Source organism: Mirounga leonina, unplaced genomic scaffold (assembly GCF_011800145.1).
Source record: "Mirounga leonina isolate KUSES-001 unplaced genomic scaffold, KU_Mleo_1.0 Mir_366, whole genome shotgun sequence".
Lineage (NCBI taxonomy): Eukaryota > Metazoa > Chordata > Mammalia > Carnivora > Phocidae > Mirounga > Mirounga leonina.
In genome coordinates this window covers 27,049,899-27,075,768 of record NW_023270709.1, presented here as the reverse complement: position 1 = coordinate 27,075,768, position 25,870 = coordinate 27,049,899, and the positions used below count along the sequence as shown (strand labels likewise).

Here is a 25,870-nt window from a genome sequence, read left to right as displayed (position 1 = left end):
ATTTTACTCTTTATAACATTTATCACAGAGCACAGATTTGTATACATTTGTGCACTTATTTGGCTCTTGTAGTTTTTCTACCAGACCATAAGCTCCTTGAAGTCTGAAAAAGTGCCCATGCGTCATGGTATCTCCTGAGCCTAGGACATGTGAAGACACTCAATAAATATGTATTAAGCAAGTGAGTGAATTTCTGACTTGAAGGCTGGAAGTTTTATCAGAGCAAGGCTATTTCATGCCTTTCTTCTTCCCTTAGCCCTGTCTTACCAGGACACTAATGTCTCAGAATTGCTCTAACTTTTGAAGAAGCAGTGTGTACTGTTATGATAGTCAGGACCCAGCTAAGTTGGGATAAGTAGATTTATCTGTTCCTTGGTTTATTTATTATTTCAATTCCTGAACACTGGTATTCTTCCTTGATTCTGGTACTCTACTGACTAACCAATAACTAGCCAATTAACCAATGACTAGTCAAGTTCCTGCACTGGAACTTGAGCTCTATTTTTGGGTAGATTAACTAGATATAACACTTTGTGGTAGAGGCGGCATCTGAAAGGAACGTTAACCACTCTTCGGGTGTCTCCCCTCAGTGTCCTTCTCTACATCTAACTGTCTTCCGTGCATGCGGCTGTCCATCTTCCGGACTAGTCACACGCACAGCTCTGTTCTTGGCCCTGCTGGTAATAGAAAGTGTGCACTGGATCAGGCCCTTGTCCCCTTGCACAATCATTACAGAACTGTTAGGGTTTCTGTGTATACACACACATCCACATGCATTTATACATACGTATTTATATGTACATTTAAGTGTCTGGTTAAATGGGCAAGGTAAGAGTTAAAGGAATTTTGAGAAGGGAGAGGGTCTTGCAGGCTGGAGAAGGCACGGAAAGCTTCATATAGCATGGGTCTTGAATCATGTGTACGAATTTAGGGTGTTACAGGCAGAGTGGGAAACATGATCAGCAGTATGATGATAGGGATGAGTGTATCACGTGTGAGAGCCAGAAAAGAGACTGAAGTTACTGTTAAAAACACAGGGTGAGGCCAGAGGGTGGAGGATCGTCAACAACAAGCCCATTGCCTGTTCCCTAACAGGGGTTCCGAGAAAGAAGTTTGACTCGATGAAAGAAGTGGATATATAGAGGAGGAAGGAAGTTCCTGGAAAATGCCAAGATCGTTTGTTTCGGGAAACTGAAAGATAGCTGTACTCCTGAGGAAGGTTTGACTTGGGATGGATGTAAAGAATATGTTCTCATCCATATACCATCAGTCAAAACGGAGAAGTAAGCAAAGGCCCAGGGCAGAACATTCAGAAAGAGTTGTTCATAAGGGTTACAGGGGCCCCTGGGTGGCTCAGTTGTCGGTCTTCTGTCTTTGGCTGGGGTACTGATCCTGGGGTCCTGGGATCAAGCCCCGTGTCAGGCTCCCTGCTGAGTGGGGAGTCTGCTTCTCCTCCTGCCTCTGCCACTACCCCCCCCCACCGCCACTCATGTTCTCTCAAATAAATAAATAAAGTTTAAAAAAAAAGAGTTGCAAAGAGAATCCACACAGCCAATAAATGACAGAACAAAGAATCAGCATTGGTATCTGAGCCTGTGGTTGATGTTTTTTTCACTATGCTACTGTGGTCTATGATTTAATTTGGGTAAATGAGCTCACCAGTGAATCTAATACAACTCAAGTCCTGCTTTTTTCTTTAAAAGCAGAATTCTCAACACTGACTTCACATTGGCATTACCTAGCATACTTCAAAAAAAAAAAAACACTGATGTTTTGGCCCTCTGTTCGACAATTTAAATCAGAATTTCAGCGAGTTGGGCCTTGACATCCCTATGCTTTAGAAACTCTCCAGCTACTTGTATTGTTCATCCGGAGTTGAGAACATTAAGTGAACTCCTTCCCTTGCTATTTTTGCATACCCTGGTGTCCTTCCTGGAATGCCTTCAGTATCTTTTGTCTGTACCAAAGAATTTCACAATTTCTTTATTTGCTATATAGTTTTGAAATTATTTCACATGTAAAATTTCCAGTCCCTTGTGGACCGGTATTCTTTATTTGTTTTTGTATTTCACATAGACTCAAACACAGTACTAGATATAAAGTAAGAATGAATAGACTTGGCTTGTCTTGACTCAGAATATTTTATTCTGTCATAACTTTATCTTGCTTTGCTTTGTTTTGTTTTGTTCTACATTCCATTCACTTCCTGAGCTTGTAGCCCTTCAGTTAGGCGATTCTGGATTTGTTTGGTTTTTCAGGAAACAGTGACATTCGAGGATGAGATATAGAATTCACCAAGGTTCAACTGGATTCTGAACAGGAGGGTTTACACTGGGATATGATGATGGAGAGTTATAGAAATCTGATCTCATTGGTCAAAAATTCCTTTCCCCTTTGAAATGTCTTTGCCTCTTTTGACTGTTAATAGTGTTGACACATCACAAGAATTTAATTGACTTCTCTCTGATGTGGGGTCAGAATAATCAGATATTTCTAAAGCACATTTTAAGCCAAGAGACTAGGTGTTTCAGCTTTCCATTCCCCACATCTGCTGGTTTGAAGTACGGCTAGAAACTAGCCAGTATGTTAACTTTCCTCTTTACCCTAGATCAGAAACCCCCTTTGAAATACTCCTCACTGTCAAGATGTAGTAGGAAACATACTAGAGCTTAATGGTCCAGAGCTTAGGTTTGGGAGTTTATTCATCATGAAATCCACCAGTGTGTTACCCTGGGCATGTCACTCAACCTTTCCAAGTCCAAGTTTTATCTAAGACAAAAGAGCACATTATTTGGCTACTTCTTATTCTCCTAGCAAAGAAAAAATACATTACATCATAATATTTCTGATCACCTGTCTCTACCTTTTTCCCAGCTAGTGCGATCTCTGTCTAGGGACATATTAATGTCATTTTGCACTACCATCCAGACCTTTCCATGTACCATATATTCCAAAATACTCAAGTTTATGCCAAAGACCCTAAGTGGATTTTTTTACTTTGAAGTCTCCAAGATCTTATTTTACTCAACCAACATTTTAAATCTTAGTGTTTCACTCCTTTTCTTCCTGAAGAAGAAATTCTGTCTCAAGACTGTGACATAGAAATCCTGCCTGAGTTTCCAGCTTGCTGGCCCGCTCTACACATAAGCCAATTAGATAGGTAAGTGATATAGATAGATAGATGATAGATAGATAGATAGATAGATAGATAGATAGATAGATAGATAGATGATAGATGATAATAGAGAGATGATAGATGATTAGATGATAGATAAATACAGAAGGGGGGAGATCTCTATTGAGAGGGACTGAGGTAGAGAGATGAGAGAGAAGGAGATTTATCATATATGTTCTGCTGCTCTGGAAGAACCATGACCCAAACAACCACTGACATTTTTTAGTGTCTTGTTACATAGCAATAGCTAAATGTAGGGACAAGGCTAGAAGTTGTCTAACAGACCTAATTACATCCAAGTTAATCCTTTTAGGCAGAATATCATGTGCTGTGTACCTTCTGTGACTTCATCAGGAAGCACATGTTAATTTGTCCCATTGTTGATGTTAAATTTGATCCCTAGTTTCAGTGGAGACATAAGTCTCTTCTTTGTAAAGATTTGATTTTCTCTTTGCAATTAGCAAGATAGCTCTGCGCTCCTACTTTGGTAAATGAGAACATCCAATTTCCCAGGAGGTACACTTTTACCTGGTAATTTGAGGATGCGTTGATGAGCCTCTAGATTTTCCCTTCTTCGTTGTTCTTCCTGGTATCTTTCCCATTTAATGTCTTCATCTATACAGAATCCTTACAGGGCCTGTTCTATCACCTGAAGGGTCAGCAAAAACTCTTTTTGAACTGAAAATAAATTCTGTCCGGATGTCCTTTTTTGGATTATATTCACACTTATTCGGGTAAACAGCAATCCCGCGCCCTGCTCCCCACCCAATCAACATTCCGAAGTTCCTCTCCAAGCATAATATCCATATTATCAAAACTTGTTTTGAAAACAAGCATAGGAACAACAAAAATCATGCGGGGACAGTTCTTCAATATATATACCCAACGAAAGCGTCACTCGTAAAGTATCAAGCAGTGTAGACTGGAAAAATGAAATGATCAGGTCTGACAAGGCAGCGCTTCCCGCCCCCGTCTCTGTGGCGCAATCGGTTAGCGCGTTCGGCTGTTAACCGAAAGGTTGGTGGTTCGAGCCCACCCAGGGACGGCCCTTCCCCTTTAAGGACACCGCGTAGAGCTTGCGTTTTCCTTCCGAAACTTTGTATGACAATATTGTTTCTGACCATCCTCACAAATTAAATGAAAATCGAGCTAACGGGCTTAGCCAGATCGTCTTGGGGATAGGGGTAATATTCTCTTGTTCAGCGATTAAAAACTTCGCGAATGCGTTCAATACCCTGAGTCAGATCCTCGGGTAGGGCCTTGGACATCCCCAAGACACTGCGAACGAAGAGTGCTGGAGGCTTCTGTCTGGGATATCTGGTTTCCAGTGACGGGTATTTTTCTAAATCAGGTTTCCTCGCTTATAAGAGGAATCATAAAAATGGTCGCTTACACTTTTCATAAAAGGCATTTTGACATTATCTACCCAAATTACTCTGCGAGTTCACTTCTGGAAGTGTATACGATTACTTTATTTGTACAACTAAAATTGACCCATGTTAGGGTCATTCACGGCAACATTTAAAAAAGAGAAAATTTAAGTGTAAAAAAGATGTTCTCCTGCCCTCAAAGGGCTTAGTCTCCAGGGAATCAAACTGACAGTTCTTGGGAAATTCATTTTCTTCCACCCATTCTTTCATTTCTCACTCCACCTGTGATTTACCCAGTTCACCAGGCTCTGAGTGTGAGCTCTTTGTGCAGAACTATTGAACTGGAGCCTGAGATGCTGACCTTGAATATACTGATATCTTTATTTCATTCAAAAAATTAAGCCGTATGTGTTTTATTTTGTAAGTTGTTAGCGACCTAAGGGGAAGAATTTTCTTGATCTTGATATTCTCTTTATCTAGCAAAAGGGGCAATGGGCACTTAGAATTCTGATTAAATGAACAGCTTATCAAATTCTGACACTGGATTTCTCTGGCTCACTTGGAAGACACCATGACCTGAGGAAACAATCCACATGAAACAAACTCACAAGAAATGAACACAGAAACCAGGGTATCAAGTTCCTAAGACTGAAGGTGTAACATTACACACGTCTCTGTTGATGGGTATGAGAAGTATAGGCATTGTGGGAAATGTTACACCAAGTAACCATTATTTTTTACTATATGGTCGTCTTCATTCTCCCAAATAAAGTTCACCTACCAAATTAAAATCTTAACATGACTAGGATTTTGTTTTAGAGCCAAAGAAGTGGATTAATCCACTTCACCCAAAGAACAAATGAGTAATTATATTGAGGACAGTGGGTAAAAAAAAAAAAATAGTACAAGCAAAACCCAAATTATTATAATCACTCTACTACTTCCTTTAAGTTTAATGAACTAGATCCTGGCCAGTTTTTTTAAGACTTTGAGAACATGAGCAGGGGGAGAGGCAGAGGGAGAAGCAGACTCCCCGCTGAGCAAGGAGCCTGATATGGGGCTCAATCCCAGGACCCTGGGATCATGACCTGTGCCAAAGGCAGAGGTTAACCAACTCAGCCACCCAAGTGTCCCTTTTCTAACATTTTTTAAGTCATCTCTACACCCAGCATGGGGCTCAAGCTCACAGCCCCAAGACCAAGAGTTGTATGTTCCAACTGAGCCAGCCCCGTGCCCTGACCAGCTTTAATTTATATATTTATTTATTTTGTAATTTAGTTTAGTTTACTGTGACATCAGTTTTCGTTTCTCTTAGGGGCTTACCTAGATTCTTTGTGGCCTCCAGGGCTGCTCTGCACGTCGCTTATGAACCGTCCCTCACCTAAGCCCTGATTCACAGAAGTGCACCTTTGTGCCTGGCTACCTCCCAGGCTTTGTCCACCTTTACAGTGGTTTGAACCCAACACGACACCCACAGAGCTTTGTTTCCAAAAACAGGACTACACCAGGCTCAGTCAGACTTCTGGTCACTTTTCAGGACTGATCTGGAGAACCTGGTGAGAACTGCCCCATCTCTGGAGAGTGTGATCTGGAGTCAGCTCCGTATTAAGCACTGCTTCCCTTCCCAGACAGAGCCCACCATGCCCTCCCATGGCCCCTACTCTACCCCTTATATACATGTACCAGGATGCCTGCAATACCTCTGTACGTTTACTTCTTAAATGTCTCTTTCTAGTGGTAACTCTTAGCACCAAGGGCCATGTGTTATTACCTACTATCCCTATGTCCTCATATAGCGACTTAGTAAATGCTGAACTAGATAACTGATAAAATGGGCTAAGAAATTAATTTGATAGATAGAAAAGGGTCCAGGCTGAACTAGGGGTGTGGGGGAGGAATGGTGGCTCTGAGACCAGGAGATGAAGGGGAATGAACAGGACATGAGAAGATAGAAGTTAGAACTCATAAAATGCCCCCTCTCCCCAAAAAACTACAAAGGCATATAAGTATATAAATTTTTTCTTTTCTATACATACATTTGGAAGGTGGCTCCCAACCCAGTCCCATCCCACTAACCCCTGGCCCTGTTAATCTTTTCTAAATAAAACAGATGTTGCTGCTGCCCTTCAACTACAGTTGGTAGAAATAGCTGCCTGGACTGACACTATCATTCTAGCTCGAAATAAAGGCTCTTCCTGGGTCCAGAAAGTGGGATTTTCAGAGGATCTCACTGGGGAGGAGGCGGACAGCCAAGGATCAAACAGAATTGGCATCCTGCAGTAGTCCCACTCTTGCTAGTATGAATTAGGTGCCTCAGCCAGGCAACAGGAGTTGGAGGGGGGACCAGAGGAACACAAGACGTCAGTGTCTAAGCACCCACCAGACTGCTGGTCTTATAAAGATAATATATTCATTATCAGTAGTCATTATCAGGCAGACAGGAAGCAGGGCTAAGACATGGAAGGGGGCTGTCCACCCGTCAAGAGTCCCGGACTGGTCAGGGTTCCTCCACGCTCGCTGAAGGTGGTGGACCTCCAAAGATCTTGGCAAGCAGCCCTTGGTTGGAGCGAGCCTGGTCCTGGGCATTTGCCAGGCGAGCCCGTTCACGACCCCCTGGCCGGGCCGCCTTCCGGGCTCTCAGCTCTTGCTCAGTAGGACGCTGGGCAAAGGTCCAGGTGCCACTCGGGCGGGCAGAGTCCCCCTCAGCGGCAAGGAAGCGCCGTCCCCGTTCCACACTTCGAAGATAGAAGTCAGTCTCACGCTTGGCCTGGGCAACCTCGGCCCTCAGGCGCTGCCTGCGCACCTGGCGCTCAAAGGCAAGATGTTCGCTGAGGTGGGACCACGTGAAACGGTGCAAGTACTGTGGGCAGGAAAACAGGAGAAGATCTGGGTAGGGTACGTCAGGGACGGAGAGGAGATGAGAGAGCGGGGCCAACAAAAGGGAATGAGGCGCTGGGCTGGGGCTGGGGCTGGGAAGGCGGGAGGATGAGACGAGGCCGGCAAGCCCAGCCCTCACCTTGAGGTTCCACAGGTCGTAACGGAAGGGGCTGCGCCGTCGGGCTCCCATGGGCGTGTTGTGAAGACTGGCCGCCACGCGCTTGGCTACTCGCTTGTCCCGGAACTCCACCCAGCCCTCGGTGTAGTCCTTGCTGTACCTGGACCGCTTTTTGCCTCCCGCGGCCGAGGCTGCCGCTGCCTTCTTCTTGCGCCTCACGAAGCCGTCTGAGCCCAAGACACATTAGTGGTTTAGGAGGCCGACGTGGCAGCCAACTAACTTCACCTCCCACTCGCCCGCGGGCCAGGATCCCCCTCAAGGCCTCTGCGCGGAAGAGAACCACAAGGTCCATCCTCTCCCCGTGCACCCTCTCCCCACGTCTAACTCAGTCCTCTCCTGAGCCGTCAACTCCTGCATCGGATGTGCTCTGCACATGCACACGCCCCGAATCCCAACTCAGTTAGCGCCTGTAGGAAAGCTGGGGTCAGCGGATCAGACACTGTCTCTAGACCTGGGTCACGAGGACGAAGGGGATGGGTCCAGCTCCGTGCAAGAGCCTCTGAGACTCTTATTCAGGGCGCGCTCACTTAACGAGCCGGTAGATTCGGTTCAGGAACGCGGCGTGTGCGGAGTGGACGCTACAGGCCAAACGTACCCACCCGAGAACCACTCATCTGCGCCCACTGGGCGACCCACACCCGACCCCGACCCCCCAAAGGAGCCGGGCGCCGGCCTCGAGTCCCCGCCCCCACAGCGCCTCGGACCCGCGCCGGCGAGCCCGCGGCCGGCGAGCGCCACCCCCCGCCCGCACGGCCCGGGCCCGCGCTCTTACCCTCGGGCTGGAAAAACACGCGCCCGACCTCGCCGTACGCGCTGAGAAGGTTCCGTACGTGCAGAGGCCGAAAGCGGGGCGGGAGGTGGCCCAAGTACACGATACCCGGCACCACCCGCTTCTTGGCGCCACAAGCCGCCTCCTCGGATTCCTCCCGCTCCTCCGCCGCCTCTGGGCTCCGATCTGTCCCTTCCCGAGGCTCCCGCTCCGAGGCCTCGCTCTCCAGCTCCTCCGCCTCCATGCCGGCGGAGCGAGAAGCACGGCAGCCGTAAAGCGCCGCGCCGTCTGCCGCACAGCGCGTGCGACGGCCGGCGGGAGGGGCGGGGCCGACGGGGCGGAGCTGAACGGCCGGACCGGACTGGCTGCCGGGAGCGGAAGTGGGATTCGAAGCGGGAAGGCGGGACCTGAGGCTCGCGGTGGCCGAACTGGCGGCGCTCGGGGCTGCAGCGGCCGGCGCCGAGCGGGTAGGTCCGCGGGTGGACGCGCCCTAGAGAGCGCCTCGGCGAGATGGGGAAGCGCGGGAGGCGGGCTCTTCTGGAAATGTGGGAAGGCTTTGGGGGGTTGGGAGATGGAAGCGGCATTTGACCCAGGGGACGCGGGTGCGACTCCGGCTGGGGCGTGATTCGCCTTTACGGTTGACTCAGACTTCTTGAGTTTTGAAACGTGAATTATTTTTCAAAACTTAACTTCGAGTTCTGAATGTTTTTACGTTTTGAAAATGTAGGTTAGTTTTGCAAATACAAGTTTTGGAAACTTAGGTTTTGAATACTTCAGTTGTGACCTCATTTAGTTTAAAACCTTTTGTGTACTTTAAAGTATTAATTTGCAGTTTGGTTTTGTGAATAGTGTCCAGGAAATTTTAACGGGCAACAGTTATTTCTCCTGTTTTCAAAACGTTATTTGCGTTGGTTGACACGGGATGCACGCTGATATTATAAACACCTGTTGTCCTGTGTACACGCGGCCCGGACTGCGGCGACCCCGGGGCGGCGCGCCAACCCTGCTCTCCCGGCACCGGCGTCTGCTGCGGGCCCCGGCGCGGCGGGGCGGGCGGTCCTCGCACCGCAGCCGAGGCCTCTCCCGCGGGCGCCGGGCGCAGCCCCTCCCCGCACTGCGGGGACCGCCCGGCAGGGGGCGCCGTCCGCGCGCTCTTGGCGCCGCCGTTCCTCCCGCGCGCACCTGCCGCTGGGCCGACTGCAAAGAGCAGCCGCCGCGAACGCGGAGCCGCCGTGCAGCCGGCTTTGTGGAAGGGGCCCGGACGAGTGTGAGCATAGCGTAAACCCGCCCTCGCTGCAGCGGGACAGGCTTTCCTATCCCGCTGGGACGGGCGGGTGCGCACAGAAACCGGGCAAGGGGTCCACGGCTACCGTCCGAGGTGACATCTCCTGCCAGGCAGGCGCCCCAGTTTAGTTCTGCCGGAACAGGGCGCCACGCTCTTCCGTGGAGAGGGCGAAAGTGCTGAGAAACCAGCCTCCTCGAGTTCTTACACCAGTTTCGGTAATTTTATGGAAGGGAACTTTCTGTCAGTTGCCCGCCGCTGCTTTTTTTGGAGGCGGGAGGGGGCGGTAAGAGGAACTGAATTCCTGTCTTCAAAACACGGAGCAACGATGGATGAGAGGAGAGCGCATCTTGGTATTGCTTCGAGAGGTCGGGGGTGGAGGGGGCATGTGGGGGGATAGAGGATGCCAGTCTACAGGTGGTCATTTACGCTGTTTTCTCTACTTTGTGTGTATTTGAAATTCCCATTAATAAAATGTTTATTCACTTAAACATCAACATAACAGAAGGGCCATGGGACCTCCAAAATAAAATGAAAACCTTGGGCCAAGAGGTCCTTCCCGTTCTCCACGCGCCCCATGATCCTTGCCCAAACTCCATGAAAAGTCAGTCTCCCTGGAGACCCCGTCTTACATGCGCAGCTTCTTGTGTATGTACCTGCGGATCGTTTATTTATTTATTTCTTCTTCTTATTTTCAGTCTTACAAGTTCATCTGTGAGCACAAACGACAAGGTGCCCAACTGTTCAAGTTTTCTTATCTGCGCTAAGGGTCCACGCAAGCGGCCTCAGTGAAAAACCTGTCAAAAGGCTAAGTCCTTCGAGCCGGATTCGAACCAGCGACCTAAGGATGACCATGTCTGAACATCTACAGTCCTCCGCTCTACCAACTGAGCTATCGAAGGATTGGTGGTATGGTTTGCTAGAATACTTTGAATAATGTTTATCCCAGTGGTTTTAACCATTTTTTTTTTTTAAATTACAGGCAAACATTTTTTTCTAGGGTGCTAGAAATGTTCTAAACTGATAGGGGTGGTGATCATAGAGGTATATTAAAAAATTAATACCCTTGAACACTTAAGTTTTGTGCTTTTTACTTTCTGATTTCGGTCTTTAAAAAAGAGAACACCACCACCCATGTTCCATGTCCTGCTCACTTAGGCATAATATAGATAGGACCATCACCCTTATTTCTCCTGCTGTCCCTCTGTCCCTTCTGCCTCCGGCCTCTCTATTAAAGTGATGGATAAATGATAATTTACCTTACATGTAGACAGCTGGGTTAAAGAGGAATCTATTGTCTTGAAGTGGACATACTGCTGAGTTCATTTTGGCAACTTTGCAATTCTTTTTGAAGGACAATGAAAATAATGTATAGACATAAAAGTACTTGACCCAAAACAAGAGGCATTGTGTGTGTGCGTGTGTGTTTAGGAATTAAGTGGCGCGTATTTAGTGGGGCAAATAAATGAAACACAACCCTCTCCAAATTTAAAAAAAGAGATTTAGACCTGTGTTTGTGGGGATGCTGTCAGGTACTGCTAATGAGTACCTATTACGGCATTGGGCTTCCTGGCTGAACACCGATGGAGAAAGCAGGAAGCCGTCTGGACAGACTTTTCTTGATGATGTATCTACAGAAAAGATTTTTGGTGAATTTATAAGAGTATTGCTTATTAAAAATCTAAGTACTTCAAACTGTAGTCTTGGAAAAATAAATCTTTCTTCAAAAGGTCCTATCCAGTGATTTCCATGAGAAATCTGCAACATATAATCTATATTTAATTCCGTTATTCAGTTCCCTCTCATGAGAAATGAGGTACATTTCTTTCCAATAATCTAACCTAATCTGGGGGAAATGTGAGAATGCTAGAGTAGAAAAGGCTTAGAGAAACGAGCAGTTTCTGTGTGAGACCATCTCTTTCACATACTGAGTGTCCTGACAGAGCCTTGAACACCACAGACATGAAAGCAGTCATACTCTAGGATCTAAGTTCACATTGTGTCTCAAATAAAAGCTTTTCTTTCTTGTTTTTAAAGGAAAAAATGGAGGCACCTGGGTGGCTAAGTTGTTAAGCGTCTGCCTTCGGCTCAGGTCATGATCCCAGGGTCCTGGGATCGAGCCCCATGCCGGGCTCCCTGCTCCACGGGAAGCCTGCTTCTCCCTCTTCCACTCCCCCTGCTTGTGTTCCCTCTCTGGCTGTGTCTCTCTGTCAATTGAATAAATAAAATCTTTAAAAAAATAAAGGAAAAAATGTTTACATTTTACTTAAGTATCTTAGAACACACACAGATTGACACGATATTCATCACAAAGGACAACACTTTGTTTCAGACGTCTCTCCTCATCTCGGAAGCCTCCCTTGCCATAACACAGCAGCTAATCCAAATTTCTTTCTCTTTTCTCTCGTTTATAAACTTCCAAACTCCCTCTCTTAGCCAGTGCTCATTGGCTTTTGACTCTCCGAGTGTCTCCTCATCTTCAGCATCTGCCTTTTTTTCTTGTGTAACTCTCTAGCTTTTCCAGTAGGTCAGAGCTTTCCTCTTACCCGATCTACCACTCTCTCTCTTTTTTTTAGAGTTTATTTAAATTCAAGTTAGTTAACATAGAGTGTATTATTAGTTTCAGGGATAGAATTTAGCGATTCGTCACTTATCTATAACACCCAGTGCTCATTACATCCAGTGCCCTCCTTAATGCCCATCACCCAATTACCACATCCCCCACCCACCTCCCCTGCAGCCCCAATTTTCACAAAGGGCACAATGGGACCTGAGAAAAGGTTCCGTATTTTTCTCATCAGCCAGTGCTAGGTAATGTACAAGTACTCATTTGAGATCCCAGAGCCTCATGTCTCAGTCATGTCGTATTGCAGAGTTGATTTAAGCCTGAAATGGTTCTATAGCTAACTGACTCAAACTTGCCTGCTCCTAAAGCTTACAGACAATATTCCAATGGAATACTCAGCAATAAAAAGAAGCAAACTATTGATAGATGTAACAACAGGGATGAATCTCCTGTGCCTTATCCTAAAGGCAGATACAAAAGGCTACATAAGACATTCTTATAAGCACAAAACTAAAGGAATAGAAAACATCAGTAGTTAGCAGGTTAGAATGTAGGGGGAGGAGTTAGCTGCAAAATGAACATGGAGAAGTTGGGGGTGTGATGTAACCATTTCATATCTTCATTGTGGGTGTGGTTATATGACTATATACATTTGTCAGAACTCATGGTACTAAAAAGGGACATCTTATGTAAATATTGCCTGAATTTTTAAAGTGGAAAAAGAAACTTTCGAAAAACTAAACCAGGTGAAAAGTTAAAGTGTAGGTTAGAATTTAGTAGAAATCAGTAAATCTTATTATCAGATTAAAAAAGACCTATATGATTATCTCAATAGATGCAGAATAAACATGACAAAATTAGGATGCATTCATGGATTAAATTTCTGCCAACTAGTAATATAAGAGAATTTCATCAACCTATAAAAGACATATTGAAAAACCCTACCATTAGCATATTTAGTAGTGAAAGACTGAATGGTTTGTCACTAAGATCAGGTCTAGAACAAGGATATCCGACCTTGACTTCTATTCAGTATTGCCCTGGAGGTTCTAGCCAGTACAAGTCAAGAAAGAAAGAAAAGCATAGATTTGAAAAGGAAAAACTATCTCTATTCATATCTGATGTGATGATTATAAAAAAATGCTGAAGAATCTACTGCAAATAATAAGTTTACCAAAGCCAAAGGACACAAATATAATAAATTATAATTCTACTTATTAATAAGTATTCTGGTTTATTGAACTTGAAATATAAATACCATTCGGAAGGGTTAAAATGAAATTTTTAGAGATAAATTTAACAAAAAATACAATAAAAACAACACATTCTATATAACAGAAAAATCCACATTTTTCAGATGCAAAGTCTTCCAAATTGACATATATTTAACGCCATCCCAGTCAAAATCTCAGTGAGCAGTTTTGTAAAAATGACAAGCTGATTCTAAAATTTATATAGACTACAAAAGATGCAAAATATCCAAAACAGTTGTGAAGGAGAACAAAGTTAGAGGACTTAACACTACCTGGTTACAAGACTTACTGTAAAGCTAGATAGAGTCCAGAAAAATGAACCAGCATATATACATAATCAGCTGACTTTGACAGGTGCCAAGGACCAGCTCGTCCTTAACAAATGGCGCTGGAAAAAGTGGACATTCACATGCTACTAAAGGAACTCAGACCCTACACAGCATAATGGACAAAACTCAAAATGGATGAAGACCTAAACATAATGATTAAAACTGTCAAACTTCTAGAAGAAAAACTAGGAGAAAACTCTTTGTAACTTTAGGTTAAGCAAAAAATTCTTAGAGCACAAAAAGCATAAACTATAAAGAAAAAAATGGGGGGCATCTGGGTGGCTCAGTCAGTTAAGCGTCTGCCTTCGGCTCTCGTCATGATACCAGGGTCCTGGGATGGAGCCCCACGTTGGGCTCGTTGCTCAGCAGGGAGCCTGCCTCTCCCCTGCCGGCCGTTTCCCCTGCTTGTGCTTGCTCTCTGGCTCTCTCTGTGTCAAATAAATAAATACAATCTTAAAAAAAAAAAAATTTAAAAAATGATAAATTGGATTTCATCAAAGACTAAAGAAAAAATCTCAAAAGATGCTTAAGAACTTAAGATAATTAAAGGGCAAGTGACAGGTTGGGGAAAAATATATGCAAAACATTCAGGTAAGTGTTTAAGTGATAAATGATGAAGGACTTGGATCCAGAATGTATAACACATGTGTACAACTCAATAGTGAGCCATTGTTTTAATAGGCAAATGATTTGGATAGATAGTTCACAAAACAAAATGTACAGATGGCCAATAAGCCCATGATATGGATCCTCGATATTGTTATTCATTAGGGAAATGCAAGTTACAAGCCTCAGTGAATGAGAGTTCCTGTTGGCTTAACATCCTCACCAACATTTGGTGTTGCGTTTTGTATTTTGGCCGTTCTAACAGGTGTGTAGTGGCTTCTCATTGATTTTTCAATTTACAATTCCCTGATTACATATGATGTGGCGGATCTTTTATTTGCCACCTGTATATCTTCTTTGGTGAGTTGTCCAGATATTTTGCCCAAGTTGTTTATTTTATTGTTGAGTTTTAAAAGCTTTTTGTATATTTTGGATAGCAGTCCTTTATCAGATATGTCCTTTGCACATATTTTCTCCCAGTCTGTGGCTTCTCTTCTTATTCTTTTGACAGTGTCTTTTTGAAGAAGTTTTTAATTTTAATGAAGTCCAACTTACCAATTTTTTTTTTCCATGAAGTGTGCCTTTGGTGTTACATCTAAAAAGTTGCCACACACACAAAGTTATTGCCATGCTCAAGGCTACCTACATTTTTTCCTTTGTTATCCTCTGGTGGTATTATAGTTTTGCATTTTACATTTAGGTGTATGATAATTTTGAGTTAACTTTTGTGATTCATTTTTTTTGGCATGTGGATATTTAGTTCTACCACCATTTGTTAAAAATACTGTTGATTGATTTTTGACATAGACAACACAGTAATTCTATAGAGAAAGGATAAGCTTTCAGTAACTGATGTTGGTACAACTGGACATTCATATATAAAACAAAAAAATCTTTTACCATCAATACGATATAAAATAATTAATTCAAGTTTGATCAGAGACCTAAATGTAAAAGATAAAACTTCCAGAAGAAAATTTCTGTGACCTTTGGTTAGGCAAAAAATTCTTAGAACACCAAAGAACACAAAAAATACAAGGTACAAAAGAAAAAAAAAAAAAGATAAATTGGGCTTCATCAAAATTTTAATATTTGCTTTTCAAAAGATGCTGCTAAGAAATGAAAAGTCACACCACAGACTGGGAGAAAATATTGCAGGGCAAACACCTGATAGACAAGACTTTTATCCAGAATATATAAAGCATTCCAGAACTCAGTAAGGAGGCAAACAATTCAATTTTTTTAAAAAAGGGAAGGATTTCAACAGACACTCCGCCAAAGAAGATATACAGATGACAACTACCTGAAAAAGTAGACATCAGTAGTCGAGGGAAATATGAATTAAAACCACATGAGATGCCTCCACACAGTCATCGTAGGAGGCAAAATTCTAAGACGGCCCCAAGATTCCCACCCACCTCTTATAATATCTGAATAATCCCTGCCCCATAAATGTGGGTAGGACATGTGAATGTGTTGTGTTAGGTACAAATTTGAATGGCTAATATTTAAAAGACTGTTCCAAGTGTTGTCTAAGATGTAGAGAAACGAGCTCTCATCCATTGCTAATAAGAATGTAAAATGGGGGCGCCTGGGTAGCTCAGTTGGTTAAGTGACTGCCTTTGGCTCAGGTCATGATCCTGGAGTCCCGGGATCTAGTCCCACATCGGGGTCCCTGCTCGGCGGGGAGTCTGCTTCTCCCCCTGACCCTCCTCCCTCTCATTCTCTCTGTCTCAAATAAATAAATAAAATCTTAAAAAAAAAAAATGCAAAATGGTACAGCCACGTTGGATAACAGTTGGTAGTTTCTTTGAAAGTTAAATATACACCTAGCATAGGATCCAGCAATCCCACTCCTGTGTATTCACTGATAATAAAACACATGGCCACACTTATATCCAAAATATTTATAGCCACACAATAATTTGCGAAGACCGCCATCACAACATACCACAGACTGGGTGACTTAAACAGAAATTTATCTCCTCACAGCTCTAGAGGCTGGAAGTCCAAGATCAAGGTGTCAGCAGGACTGATTTCTTCTGAGGCCTCTGCTTGGCTTGAAGAAAGGTGCCTCCTTGTTTGCTCTGTCCGTGGTCGTTCCTCCGCACGCTTCTGCCCCTGCTGTCTCTCTGTGTCCTAATCTCCTCTTCCTATAAAGACACCAGTCAGACTGGGTCCAGGCACCCTACCGGCCTCATTTGAATGTAGTAACTTCCTTCAAGGCCTTATCTCCAAATACAGTCTCATTCTGAGGTACTGGAAATTAGGGCTTTAACATATGAATGGGGGGCATGTAATTCAGCCCATAACAAGCAGTTTTATTAATAATAATAAAAACAGTGACGAAATTTCATCAGCTGGTGAATGAATAAACAAATTGTAGTACATCCCTACAATGGACTACTGAACAGTAAAAAGAATGAGCTGTGGATACACACATGACAAGGATGAATCTCAACAGCGTTGCGCTAAATGGAGGAAGCCAGACTCAAAAAGCTGCATACTGTAGGAGTCTATTCCTAGAACCATCTGGCAAAGGCATAAATAAGTACAGTGACAGAAAGCCCATCAGTGCTTCTGAAGGCACAAGTCAACTTTCTGGAGAGATGAAAAGATTTTATATCATGAGTGTTGTGGTTATATGATTGAATATAATTTTCAAAACTCAGCAAACTATATACTTAAAAAGGAATGAATTTTACTGTGTTTAAATTGCATTTCAATAGAGGTAATTAAAAACAAAACAAAACTAGTTAACCATACAAAAACTTCAACATCAATTTGATGTCTTGCTGAGCAGTCTATTTCTTCCTACACACAGCCTCCTTATCAGATTCCCAGTTAACTCGTTTACTTTTCTTTTGCCCATAGTATGTATTATTTTTAACATATGATACCATTACACAAATTTGTTTTTACCATATTTTAAAATTTCCAATACTTTCAAGCTGATGTTTTCAGTATTATATCCAACAGTTGTAGTTGTTCAAAATGCCACGTTTGGGAAATGAGATGTCCCTTCTGGAAGTCTGAGAGCTAATGAGCAATCCACCACATCCCTCTGTACCCTTACCCTGACAAAATGATTTATGATCTGAGTTGTAGAGGATCTACAAGTCAGGGTCCCAGAATGGACCACCAGCCAAACCATGATTTATATGACACAGAAATAAGAGTATCTGGTTATGAGCCACCATGATCAGCAGGAGGGGGGAATGCTTATTACTACACTGTAACTTAACCTATTCAGGTAGATACATACAGGAAATTTGAAAGTCTAAATCCACTAAGAAGGCTTATTCACCTCCTAGGAAAATACCCAACAAAAAATGTGTGAACTTCTATGCCAAGATATATGGTAAGAGTACTCAGATTTTTTTTTTTTTTTTTTTACAAATGTCCATGTGATATCAGTGAGTGAAGAAAAAGTTCGGTGAAGTTTTGCCAAGAGCCTACCTGTCAGCCTAATGTCATTTAAGAGATGTAATTTTTTTCAGTCACTCCAAGAAATGGGTTCTAGGGAAGTGTTCTGAGATAATTTCTAATAAAAGGCTGAGGCTCTTTGTGGAATTCCTAAGTGTGTTGAGCTAAAAGTAGAACCGATTTATTGGAGCGAATACAAGTCTTGGATTGGGATTTGAACGTACTGTGGCAGTTTTTCAAGACTGGAAACTGCAGCAGCTGCAGCAAAAAGGGCTTAATGTAAGTGCTCGGACAGAGGCCCCGTGTCATTTTCCGTGTCAGCCATAGTGACCGCCCTTGTCCTCTTCTCTCAGGATTCAGGCTGCTTTCCTTTGTTCTTGGTAGCTCCTCCCAGCCATTTGGTGTTTGGGAACAGGCTTCCCCAAAGGCAGACTGAAAATTATGGCAGGAGTCTTCAGATCCAAACCCTCCTAATTCCTTGCTGCTCCTGAACATTACCGCTCAAGATCATTTTCTTTTTTTTTTTATTAATTTTATTTATTTATTTGAGAGACAGAGAGCATGAGAGGGAGGAGGGTCAGAGGGAGAAGCAGGCCCCCCGCCGAGCAGGGAGCCCGATGCGGGGCTCAATCCCAGGACCCTGGGATCATGACCTGAGCCGAAGGCAGACGCCCAACCGACTGAGCCACCCAGGCGCCCCGCTCAAGATCATTTTCAAATGTCGAGGTTTACACCCAAGTCTGCGTAAACAGACGGAGCATGCTACTCCATGAGAAGTTCCACGACGACGTCCCACGTGGGTGCCGAGTTTCTTCCGTGGCCGAGAGCTAGGGGAAACCGGGCCGCTGGCCCGTCCCGCGTTCGGTTCTGACGGCAGGGCGCGTGCGCGCTCGAGCTCGTTTTCCCTGGCAAACGCGCGCGCGCCGTCAGCTTGAAAGGAGACGGCTCTCTGTGACCTTTCCTCCACTCCCGGCGTGTGCAGAGGGGCCAAGGGGCCGAGCGGGGCCTGTCCGCACCCAGGATTTGCGCGGGCGCGGTGCGGATTTGGGGAGATGGTGCCAACGGCGTGGCTGTATCTGGGCGATGGGTGCGGTGGAGTTCAGGATGCTACTTCCCACTGTGGGGTAGGCCTGAAAGTTCTCCCATAAAAGGCCTCTTCAGGAATTACCAGGGTGACCGGGGATCCGCGCGGCCGCGGGGACCCGCCCCCCCAGGGGCGGGGTCTGGAGGCCTGGGGGCGGGGCGCGCCTGGCAGCCGCGCGCGTGCGCCCTCCTCCCGGCTGCGCGGCGCGGGGGCCGGCGCGGGGCGCGGGGTGCGGCGCGGGAGCGGGGGAGCCGGGGCGGCCGTGCGCACGGCTGCGCCCCACGCGGGGAAAGGCGAGCGGAGGCGGCGGGGAAGGTCTTCCGCAGGGCCGGCGGCCCTTCCCCACAGCAGCCGCCGCGGCCGCCCGCGCGCCCCGCAAGTAAGAGAGGGCAGCGCCTTCTCGTCTCAGCGGAAAGTGCACCCTGTCCTCGGGAGACACGCGGGAAGGGGTTATTCCCCGACGTTCCGGAAGGATCTAAATTTTACGGCGGCTTCGCTGGAGGAGCCTGGGTTTCCAAAAGTCTCGTCCTTCGAGCCGGACTCGAACCAGCGACCTAAGGATGCCCAACTGTCACCTCTACAGTCCTCCGCTCTACCAACTGAGCTATCGAAGGACTCCTGGGGAGGGCTCTTCAGGATTCCTAAAATAACCTCTGTCCAGATGGTTTGCGCTGGTGATGTTCATATTCACTTTTAGAAGTGCGATTTTAAGCTGTCTTCTCGGACACCGAATGTATTTTATATAGTGATCCGGACACCTGGTCCGTGGGTTTATAAAAACAAAATTCATTGCGTTGTGCATCTAAGACGTTAGGATATTACTTATGTCTATCTCAAGACAAAATCCCAAAGGGTATCCCATGTCCTCTTACCCTAGGAATAATACAGCTGAAAGTAATGCCTTGGATTACGCCCAATTTCCTTCCCTCCTCTCTGGTTACTTCCTCCTCCTTCTTTCAAAAACGTCAAAGTTTGCTCAATAAATGTTATAGTTGCCCTAAATACAGACAGCTAGGTTGAAGAAGATCTCTGGGTTGTGAACAGAGCAATGCCCCCTGCATTTTGGTAAATTACAGTACTCCATTCTGAAAGTCAAATGGGAAATCGTGTATATTCATAACTCTAATGATGAAAAATGTGAAGTCTTCTGTGTGTGCATGTGTGTGTAAATTTTTTTTAGTTGTATAATTGATTTGGCTGGTTCATATTATGTTGCCTAATTATAGTAGAGCAATTAAAATGAAACACAAATCCTTAAAATTCTTAAATGGAAATATAAATACTCCTTTTCCAAAGCAAATCATCCAACATGGAGTTTCAACAGAGATTGATCAGTTTCCTTGAACCTACTACAAAAAATAGACACAGATGGATAACATGCTACACTATCTGGAGCAAACTTTCCTCCAATACATTTAAGGAAAAAAGTGAATTTCTCTATAAAATATCTGTGCTTATTAAAATAAAATTTCTACAAAACTATATTATTGAAAACATTCCAAATTTTTCTTCAAATGGCAATCACCAATGCTTCCTATTAGAAATGTTGAAATCGCATAGTTGTTCTTGAACTCAGCAATTAAATCCCTTTCCATGAGAAACTAAGAGAATAGCGCCTAGTAACTTTTCTTTTAATGTTCCTAACCTAATAGAGAATTCGCAGCTAGAGAAAAAGGATCCTAAGAAGTGGACAGTTTCTCTTGACATTATCAGGTGTCCTTTCCATGTCTTGAATACCAAGTGGAAAATAGCAAAGTTGCCAACAAGTGGTGAAATTTCAGGCTGGTGCTGGATTCATTACTGGGGCAACACTTAGAGGAACAGGAAGTCCGCAGAAGGGAAACGGGAATGAGTAAGCCCACCTTTCCTCCTCCTCCAGCCTTGCATTCTTCTCCTAGCTTACCTTCTGGCAAACATGGGCGCAAGCAGGACATCAGTAATGTGGTTTACAGAGTATTATCTCCTTTATCACACGGCAGATTTAAAAAGGATTGTTGTCTTAGTCTGCTCAGGTTGCTGTGACAAAGTACCACAGACTGGGTGGCTTAAACACCAGAAATTAATTTTTCTCATAGTGCTGGAGGCTGGAAGTCCATGACCAAGGCGATGGACATTCGGTTCCTGGTGAGAGCTCTCTTCTTGGCTTGCAGTTGGTCGCATCCTGTGTCTTCACACAGAGAGTGAGCTCTCTGGTGTCTCCACTCATCATGACACTGATCCTAGATATCAGGATTACCACCCTTACGACCTTATTAACCTTAATTACATTCCTATTCCAAATACAGTCACATTGGGGGTTAGAGCTGAAACATAAGAATTGGGGGGGGGGGGGTGCGGGGAGACACAATTCAGTCCAGAGCAGAGAGCTTAGAGTTGAGCCAATAGTTTAACAACTGGTAAATTGTGAATTTTAAAATAGTCGTCTTGATTTTCATTTAGTCTCTGTGGAAACTGAGTGTTGGAAAATGTAATCCCCAATCCAGTGTTACTGGAAACCAGCACTCCCAGGTCATGGTTGAAAGCCCCCAAACAAACCAGTCACTCCCAGTTCAGTCAGTCATGCCAATGCCCAATCTGTGGATCTGAGCTGTGGAATTGGGCTCCGTTCTGTCACTAAAATTCCACACCTACACTCCTAGGAGAATCATGGAAAATAAATAGGGAGAAAAAAAATGAGTGGAGGCCAAGCTGACTTCTGTAGCTGGGGAAATTCTGTCCTGGGAAGAGTAGGGGAAGCACCCAGATGACAGACAGAATCAGGGTACGGCTGGCCTGGAGCCAAGTTTTGAAATGAATGGTGGTTTCTACATCCAGTTGGAATACCTGAGTCGTGAACTCTCTTGTCTAAGTTGCGGGGAGACAAGTAGGTGGAAGGGTTCTTCCCTCAGAAAGGTATTCATCTGTTTTTACCAGCCCTGACTGCAATGAAAAAGCAAACAAGAAGAGCAAACGTTAAGGGTATTTTAAGGATCCTGGAAAGGCCTGCTCTGCAAAGAGACAGAGTCACTTTCTTAAATGAGATGTTTCTCCTGCCTTTGAATTTTGATCACTTGCTTCAGTGTCATTGAGAGTAAAAAATAACAAGAAACCAAAGAGAGGAAGTCTCCAAGGACGGGATATTAGGCAGAGACGGTTGAAGGTGTTGCTTACTTCATACGGCTTTCCTGCACGTGACGGCCTTCCGGCTCCGATCCAGCACCTAGCACAGTACCTGGTACCTAGTACCCAATAGGTCCAGAAGAAAAAGACACCACTACTACCTTTGCATTTTTGCAAAGACTCTGGATGTAAGCCTGCAGTCATAATTATCTTAGCATCCTAGTAATGTTTACCTTAGAAAAGTAAAAAATAGCTAGTACACCCTTGAACAAACTCGGGACTGCAGAAGCCAGAATGGAAGGAGAAATTAACTGGGACGCGTGCCCCTTCGTGGCCATGTGTCCACGGGCGGTGATTTTTTTTAAAAAGGCTGACGGCGGACCCCTTAAAAGGGGTAATTTGTAGGGACCCTGGAGAATCTGTTTCTGGAGCCAGCAGAGTCAACTGGTGGCAAATTTAGGGGTGCAGGGATTGTCAGGAACTATTGCGAAGGCCAAAGCCGAGCCTCACTGCCCGGGGTGCACCTGCAGCCTCCTCCGGTTGCCTGTTTTCCTTGGAGAGGGCTCCGGGGTTGAACCCCTGCCCGGTTTCTAAGACGAGTGTTTCTGAGGCCTCCCTGGCCCGGACTCCGCCTGCCCTCTGAGGTCTTGTACCGACGGGATCCAGAACTGTAGGACAGGTGGTAGGTGGCTCTGAGGGACGCGATCCCCACCGCTCTGCGGCCCCGCAGCCCGTTCACGCGGTCAACGCCGACTACGAACAGGTGGCAACGCGCCCCGAATCACCGGCGGACACCGAAGTGAGTAAGAGAGGCGCGGCGGCGCGGCAGGGCGGGGAATTAGCTCAAATGGTAGAGCGCTCGCTTAGCATGCGAGAGGTAGCGGGATCGATGCCCGCATTCTCCAGTTTTACGTCCTCTTACCCTTGGCCTTTATTCCTGCTCTAAGTACCGAGCTAAGTGAAACATTACCGGCTGAGAGCAGGGCCCGTTTCCTGACGGGGAAGGCCTTCCGTCCAAAAGCCACGCTCTCTGTTGTTCTTCAGACAGTGCCAGGATAGGCACGGCTGAGTTCTTTAGGATTTCTCAAACGTTTTGCACATTGGAATACCGGTCCCTGCCAGGGGGATTTACAAACCTACACTCCACCTATTTATGCATTAACATTACATGTTTACTCTCAGAATCTATTTCTCATGTGTCCAACCTATTAAGGGCAACCTCAAGTTCTTAAAACTGGAACGAATGATTCCCATTTCTTAATGAGATGGTGAAGAGTCACATAATGTGTAGGTATGTTTGAGATTTGTTTTTTTAATACATGCACTCTTCCTCTTGTGGGGTCGTCTGGCTGTGTCTTTGGAGATGGTGGTGATAAGGCTGATCCTGAAACTGGACTATGGCAGAATATGGGCCAATTACGGGAGGGCGGAGAACCTCTGTGATGCCTTGGGGAGAAGCTCAGCTCAGGACTATCTAATAAACTTTGCATCCAAAGCCCAGATGTTATCTTTGAAAATAAAATTGGACCATTTTTCTTCTTTACTCTTTTGCCCCAATTTGCTTTCAAAAAGCAAGAAGTTAATCAGGAGCTCCCAGTTTAGACCAACCTTCAGCCCTTACTAGGGGTAGTTCCCAATACGTTTTAGGGAGTGGTTCTCAAACCACTACCTCAATTCCAGAAGCCTGGGCTTCTGGGTTCTGAGATACACCAAAGTCTGAGAATCATTAAAGAATAAAAGTGCTGAAGCATAGGAAGGAAAATATCAGAAAATTGACGGGGACAAAATTCTCACACAACTCTTTTTACTTTGATCTAACATTTTTGTAGTTGACGACTCTTCCAGAGGTGCTTGTTAACACATTTTTGAGACAGGGTAGAAGTGGGATTCGTATATCCTAATGAGATTGGACCCAAATTAGCAAATGCTTTCTATTGTTAAGAGAAATCTCTCTTTTGAGCTAATTCCCAAAATGGGTAGAAAATCCTACCCCCCCTTGTCTATTATTTTTAATTCTAAAATGTTTGTTTCTCTTTTATCAGTGGTTCTCAAACCTTGCAGTACAGCAAATGTCACCTGGAAGCTTTTCAAACTACCAGTGCCTAGGTCCCCACCTCCCAACTGGCCCAAGCAAAGGCCCTTTGCAAAATCTGCCCAGGTGATTCTATATCCACCAGTTTTTCTCAGCCAGGTTTGAAAGCCACTGTTAACAGAATTAAACCGGGAAGGGGGAGTAGTGGTCCTGAATTTCATCCGGCCCTGAGACGGTTCAGCATTCTTCACCTGGAAAAACACCTTTCCAGAGACTCGGGACTCTAAGTCCACCAGGGGGCGCGCCTGTCCCACCAATTCCGCGCAGGTCGTGTCCTTCCTACGCAGGTAGCGTCCTTCCTCCCGGGATTCAGGATCCCGGGTGGGGGAGCGGAGACACGTCTGCAGACCCCTCGCCCAGTGGGGCCGCCTCTGCTCCGCCTCGTCAGAGCTCCGTATTTCTCGGCGGCCGCCAGCTGTACTGTATGTAAAGCATGGGGTGGAAGTCTGATCGCGCGTATCAGTCAGTTACAGAAATTAATAATTTTAAAAAGTGGATTCGTTGTACATCGGGAATAGTCTTAGCAGATGCACATCGAGGATATATGTAGCTGAGATACGCCTTTCCGGGGTGGGGATAAAAAGAAAAGGACGCAAAACGCGAACTCCTTCGAGCCGGATTCGAACCAGCGACCTAAGGATGCCTGAGGAGCTTCCACTACAGTCCTCCGCTCTACCAACTGAGCTATCGAAGGAACCACGCTGCTCAGCGTCCTCGCAGAGGATGCCATCTCTGCGCCAGGTTGGGCGTGCGTGGGTGCGAAGTTGCTTGATTCGGCCGTGTTGCTCATAGGTCTGTCCCAGCCGCGTCCACTTTTTTTTTTTTTTTTTTTTAAATAATCCAGCACCCCGTCGGAACTGACATTCAAAGGTCCACTGCCCTGGACGGAGAAGAAAACGGGAGCATCCACTGGTTTGCAAAAAGGAAAATAAAATAAGGAAACATAGGAACGGATAAGAACTTAGCAAGAGCATCTTTTATTATGAGGAACGAATTTACCCAATTTTGACTCAACTTATAAATAGGATTTGAAGTACTTCAATCTGCAATTCTAACAGGATAATTAACAGGAGGAGGAAGAAAGAAGTATAGGGTTAAACTCTCCAAAACCATACTAAAATTTTATTTAATTGGCATTAGTCTTTGTAGATAAACTAATCATCACACTAATCATAAATTAATCATAACTAATCATAAACTAATCATCACACTCAGCAAAAACCTATCGATAGGGAGCTAAAACAATGTTTTTAAATTATCTTAACACAGGGTAGAATGTAATGCCATTCAAATACTAGTTAATTTTGCAAAATGTGAGGTTTTAGTCTAGTTTTCTAGTTCAGACAGGAGTGTCTGAATCTCAAAAGGTCTATTACGCTCTTTGTTAATGAAATCGATCCGAAGTGGCAGCCGACATGTTTTATTCTTCACGTTCCATTAAACATCATTACCTTGTCCTATAATGCAGCCATACACATAGGGCAAACGATCCTCCTGGTGCAAGTAGAACACTGAGACCCTCTGTGGCACAAAGAAAAATTTCTCTTTTCAGAGAAGGAACTAAAAGCAAGTTGCTCATCACTTAATTTGGCCATTAACCTCCTCAAGTCTTTATGAAACATCTATTTGAAGAGGAGTCGGTTGAATGAATTAAACATAAAATTTTGTCTCCTCCCCAAGCCCGATTGACTAAATAAGTTATTTTGTAGAGGTAGCTAATATTCTCCATTTTGTCAAAGTACACCTTTCAAAAAGTTAAATGTA

General features: G+C 44.8%; 2 protein-coding genes, 1 long non-coding RNA gene and 5 other non-coding genes across 9 annotated transcripts in view; 3 read left to right on the top strand and 5 right to left on the bottom strand.

Moving 5' to 3' along the window:
• LOC117997523 (histone H2B type 1-C/E/F/G/I) overlaps nt 1-25,870 on the bottom strand; it is an 881,166-nt gene that overhangs the window by 717,220 nt on the left and 138,076 nt on the right. The gene's annotated exons all lie outside the window — the stretch shown is intronic.
• On the top strand, nt 4,147-4,220 carry TRNAN-GUU. Its single transcript has one exon. It is a non-coding gene; the product is annotated as a tRNA-Asn (tRNA).
• Nucleotides 6,937-8,645, bottom strand: ABT1 (activator of basal transcription 1). The gene is made up of 3 exons (XM_034985885.1): nt 8,373-8,645; nt 7,562-7,767; nt 6,937-7,405 (listed from the first exon to the last, which is right to left on the bottom strand). Exons 1-3 carry the CDS (start codon nt 8,611-8,613, stop codon nt 7,043-7,045), a joined length of 810 nt encoding a protein of 269 aa, XP_034841776.1. The 5' UTR covers nt 8,614-8,645; the 3' UTR covers nt 6,937-7,042.
• Nucleotides 8,750-11,731, top strand: LOC117997532. 2 transcript variants are annotated; one of them, XR_004675837.1, is made up of 3 exons: nt 8,750-8,836; nt 10,350-10,560; nt 11,689-11,731. It is a non-coding gene; the product is annotated as an uncharacterized LOC117997532 (long non-coding RNA). The 2 variants fall into 2 exon arrangements; XR_004675838.1 differs by lacking the exon at nt 11,689-11,731 and having other exon boundaries at nt 10,350-10,561.
• TRNAY-GUA lies at nt 10,465-10,553 on the bottom strand. Its single transcript is given in 2 exon segments — nt 10,465-10,500; nt 10,517-10,553. It is a non-coding gene; the product is annotated as a tRNA-Tyr (tRNA).
• Nucleotides 19,442-19,529, bottom strand: TRNAY-GUA. The gene is given in 2 exon segments: nt 19,442-19,477; nt 19,493-19,529. It is a non-coding gene; the product is annotated as a tRNA-Tyr (tRNA).
• Nucleotides 22,847-22,919, top strand: TRNAA-AGC. The gene has a single exon. It is a non-coding gene; the product is annotated as a tRNA-Ala (tRNA).
• Nucleotides 24,712-24,800, bottom strand: TRNAY-GUA. Its single transcript is given in 2 exon segments — nt 24,712-24,747; nt 24,764-24,800. It is a non-coding gene; the product is annotated as a tRNA-Tyr (tRNA).

What these genes read in the sequence shown, in the direction of transcription:
- ABT1 (XM_034985885.1), bottom strand. Translation starts at nt 8,613, where the DNA reads ATGGAGGCGGAGGAGCTGGAGAGCGAGGCCTCGGAGCGGGAGCCTCGG. An exon ending in CGTGTTTTTCCAGCCCGAGG is followed by an intron (nt 7,768 to 8,372) that starts GTAAGAGCGCGG and finishes TCTTGGGCTCAG; the next exon opens with ACGGCTTCGTGAGGCGCAAG. An exon ending in ACGACCTGTGGAACCTCAAG is followed by an intron (nt 7,406 to 7,561) that starts GTGAGGGCTGGG and finishes TCCTGCCCACAG; the next exon opens with TACTTGCACCGTTTCACGTG.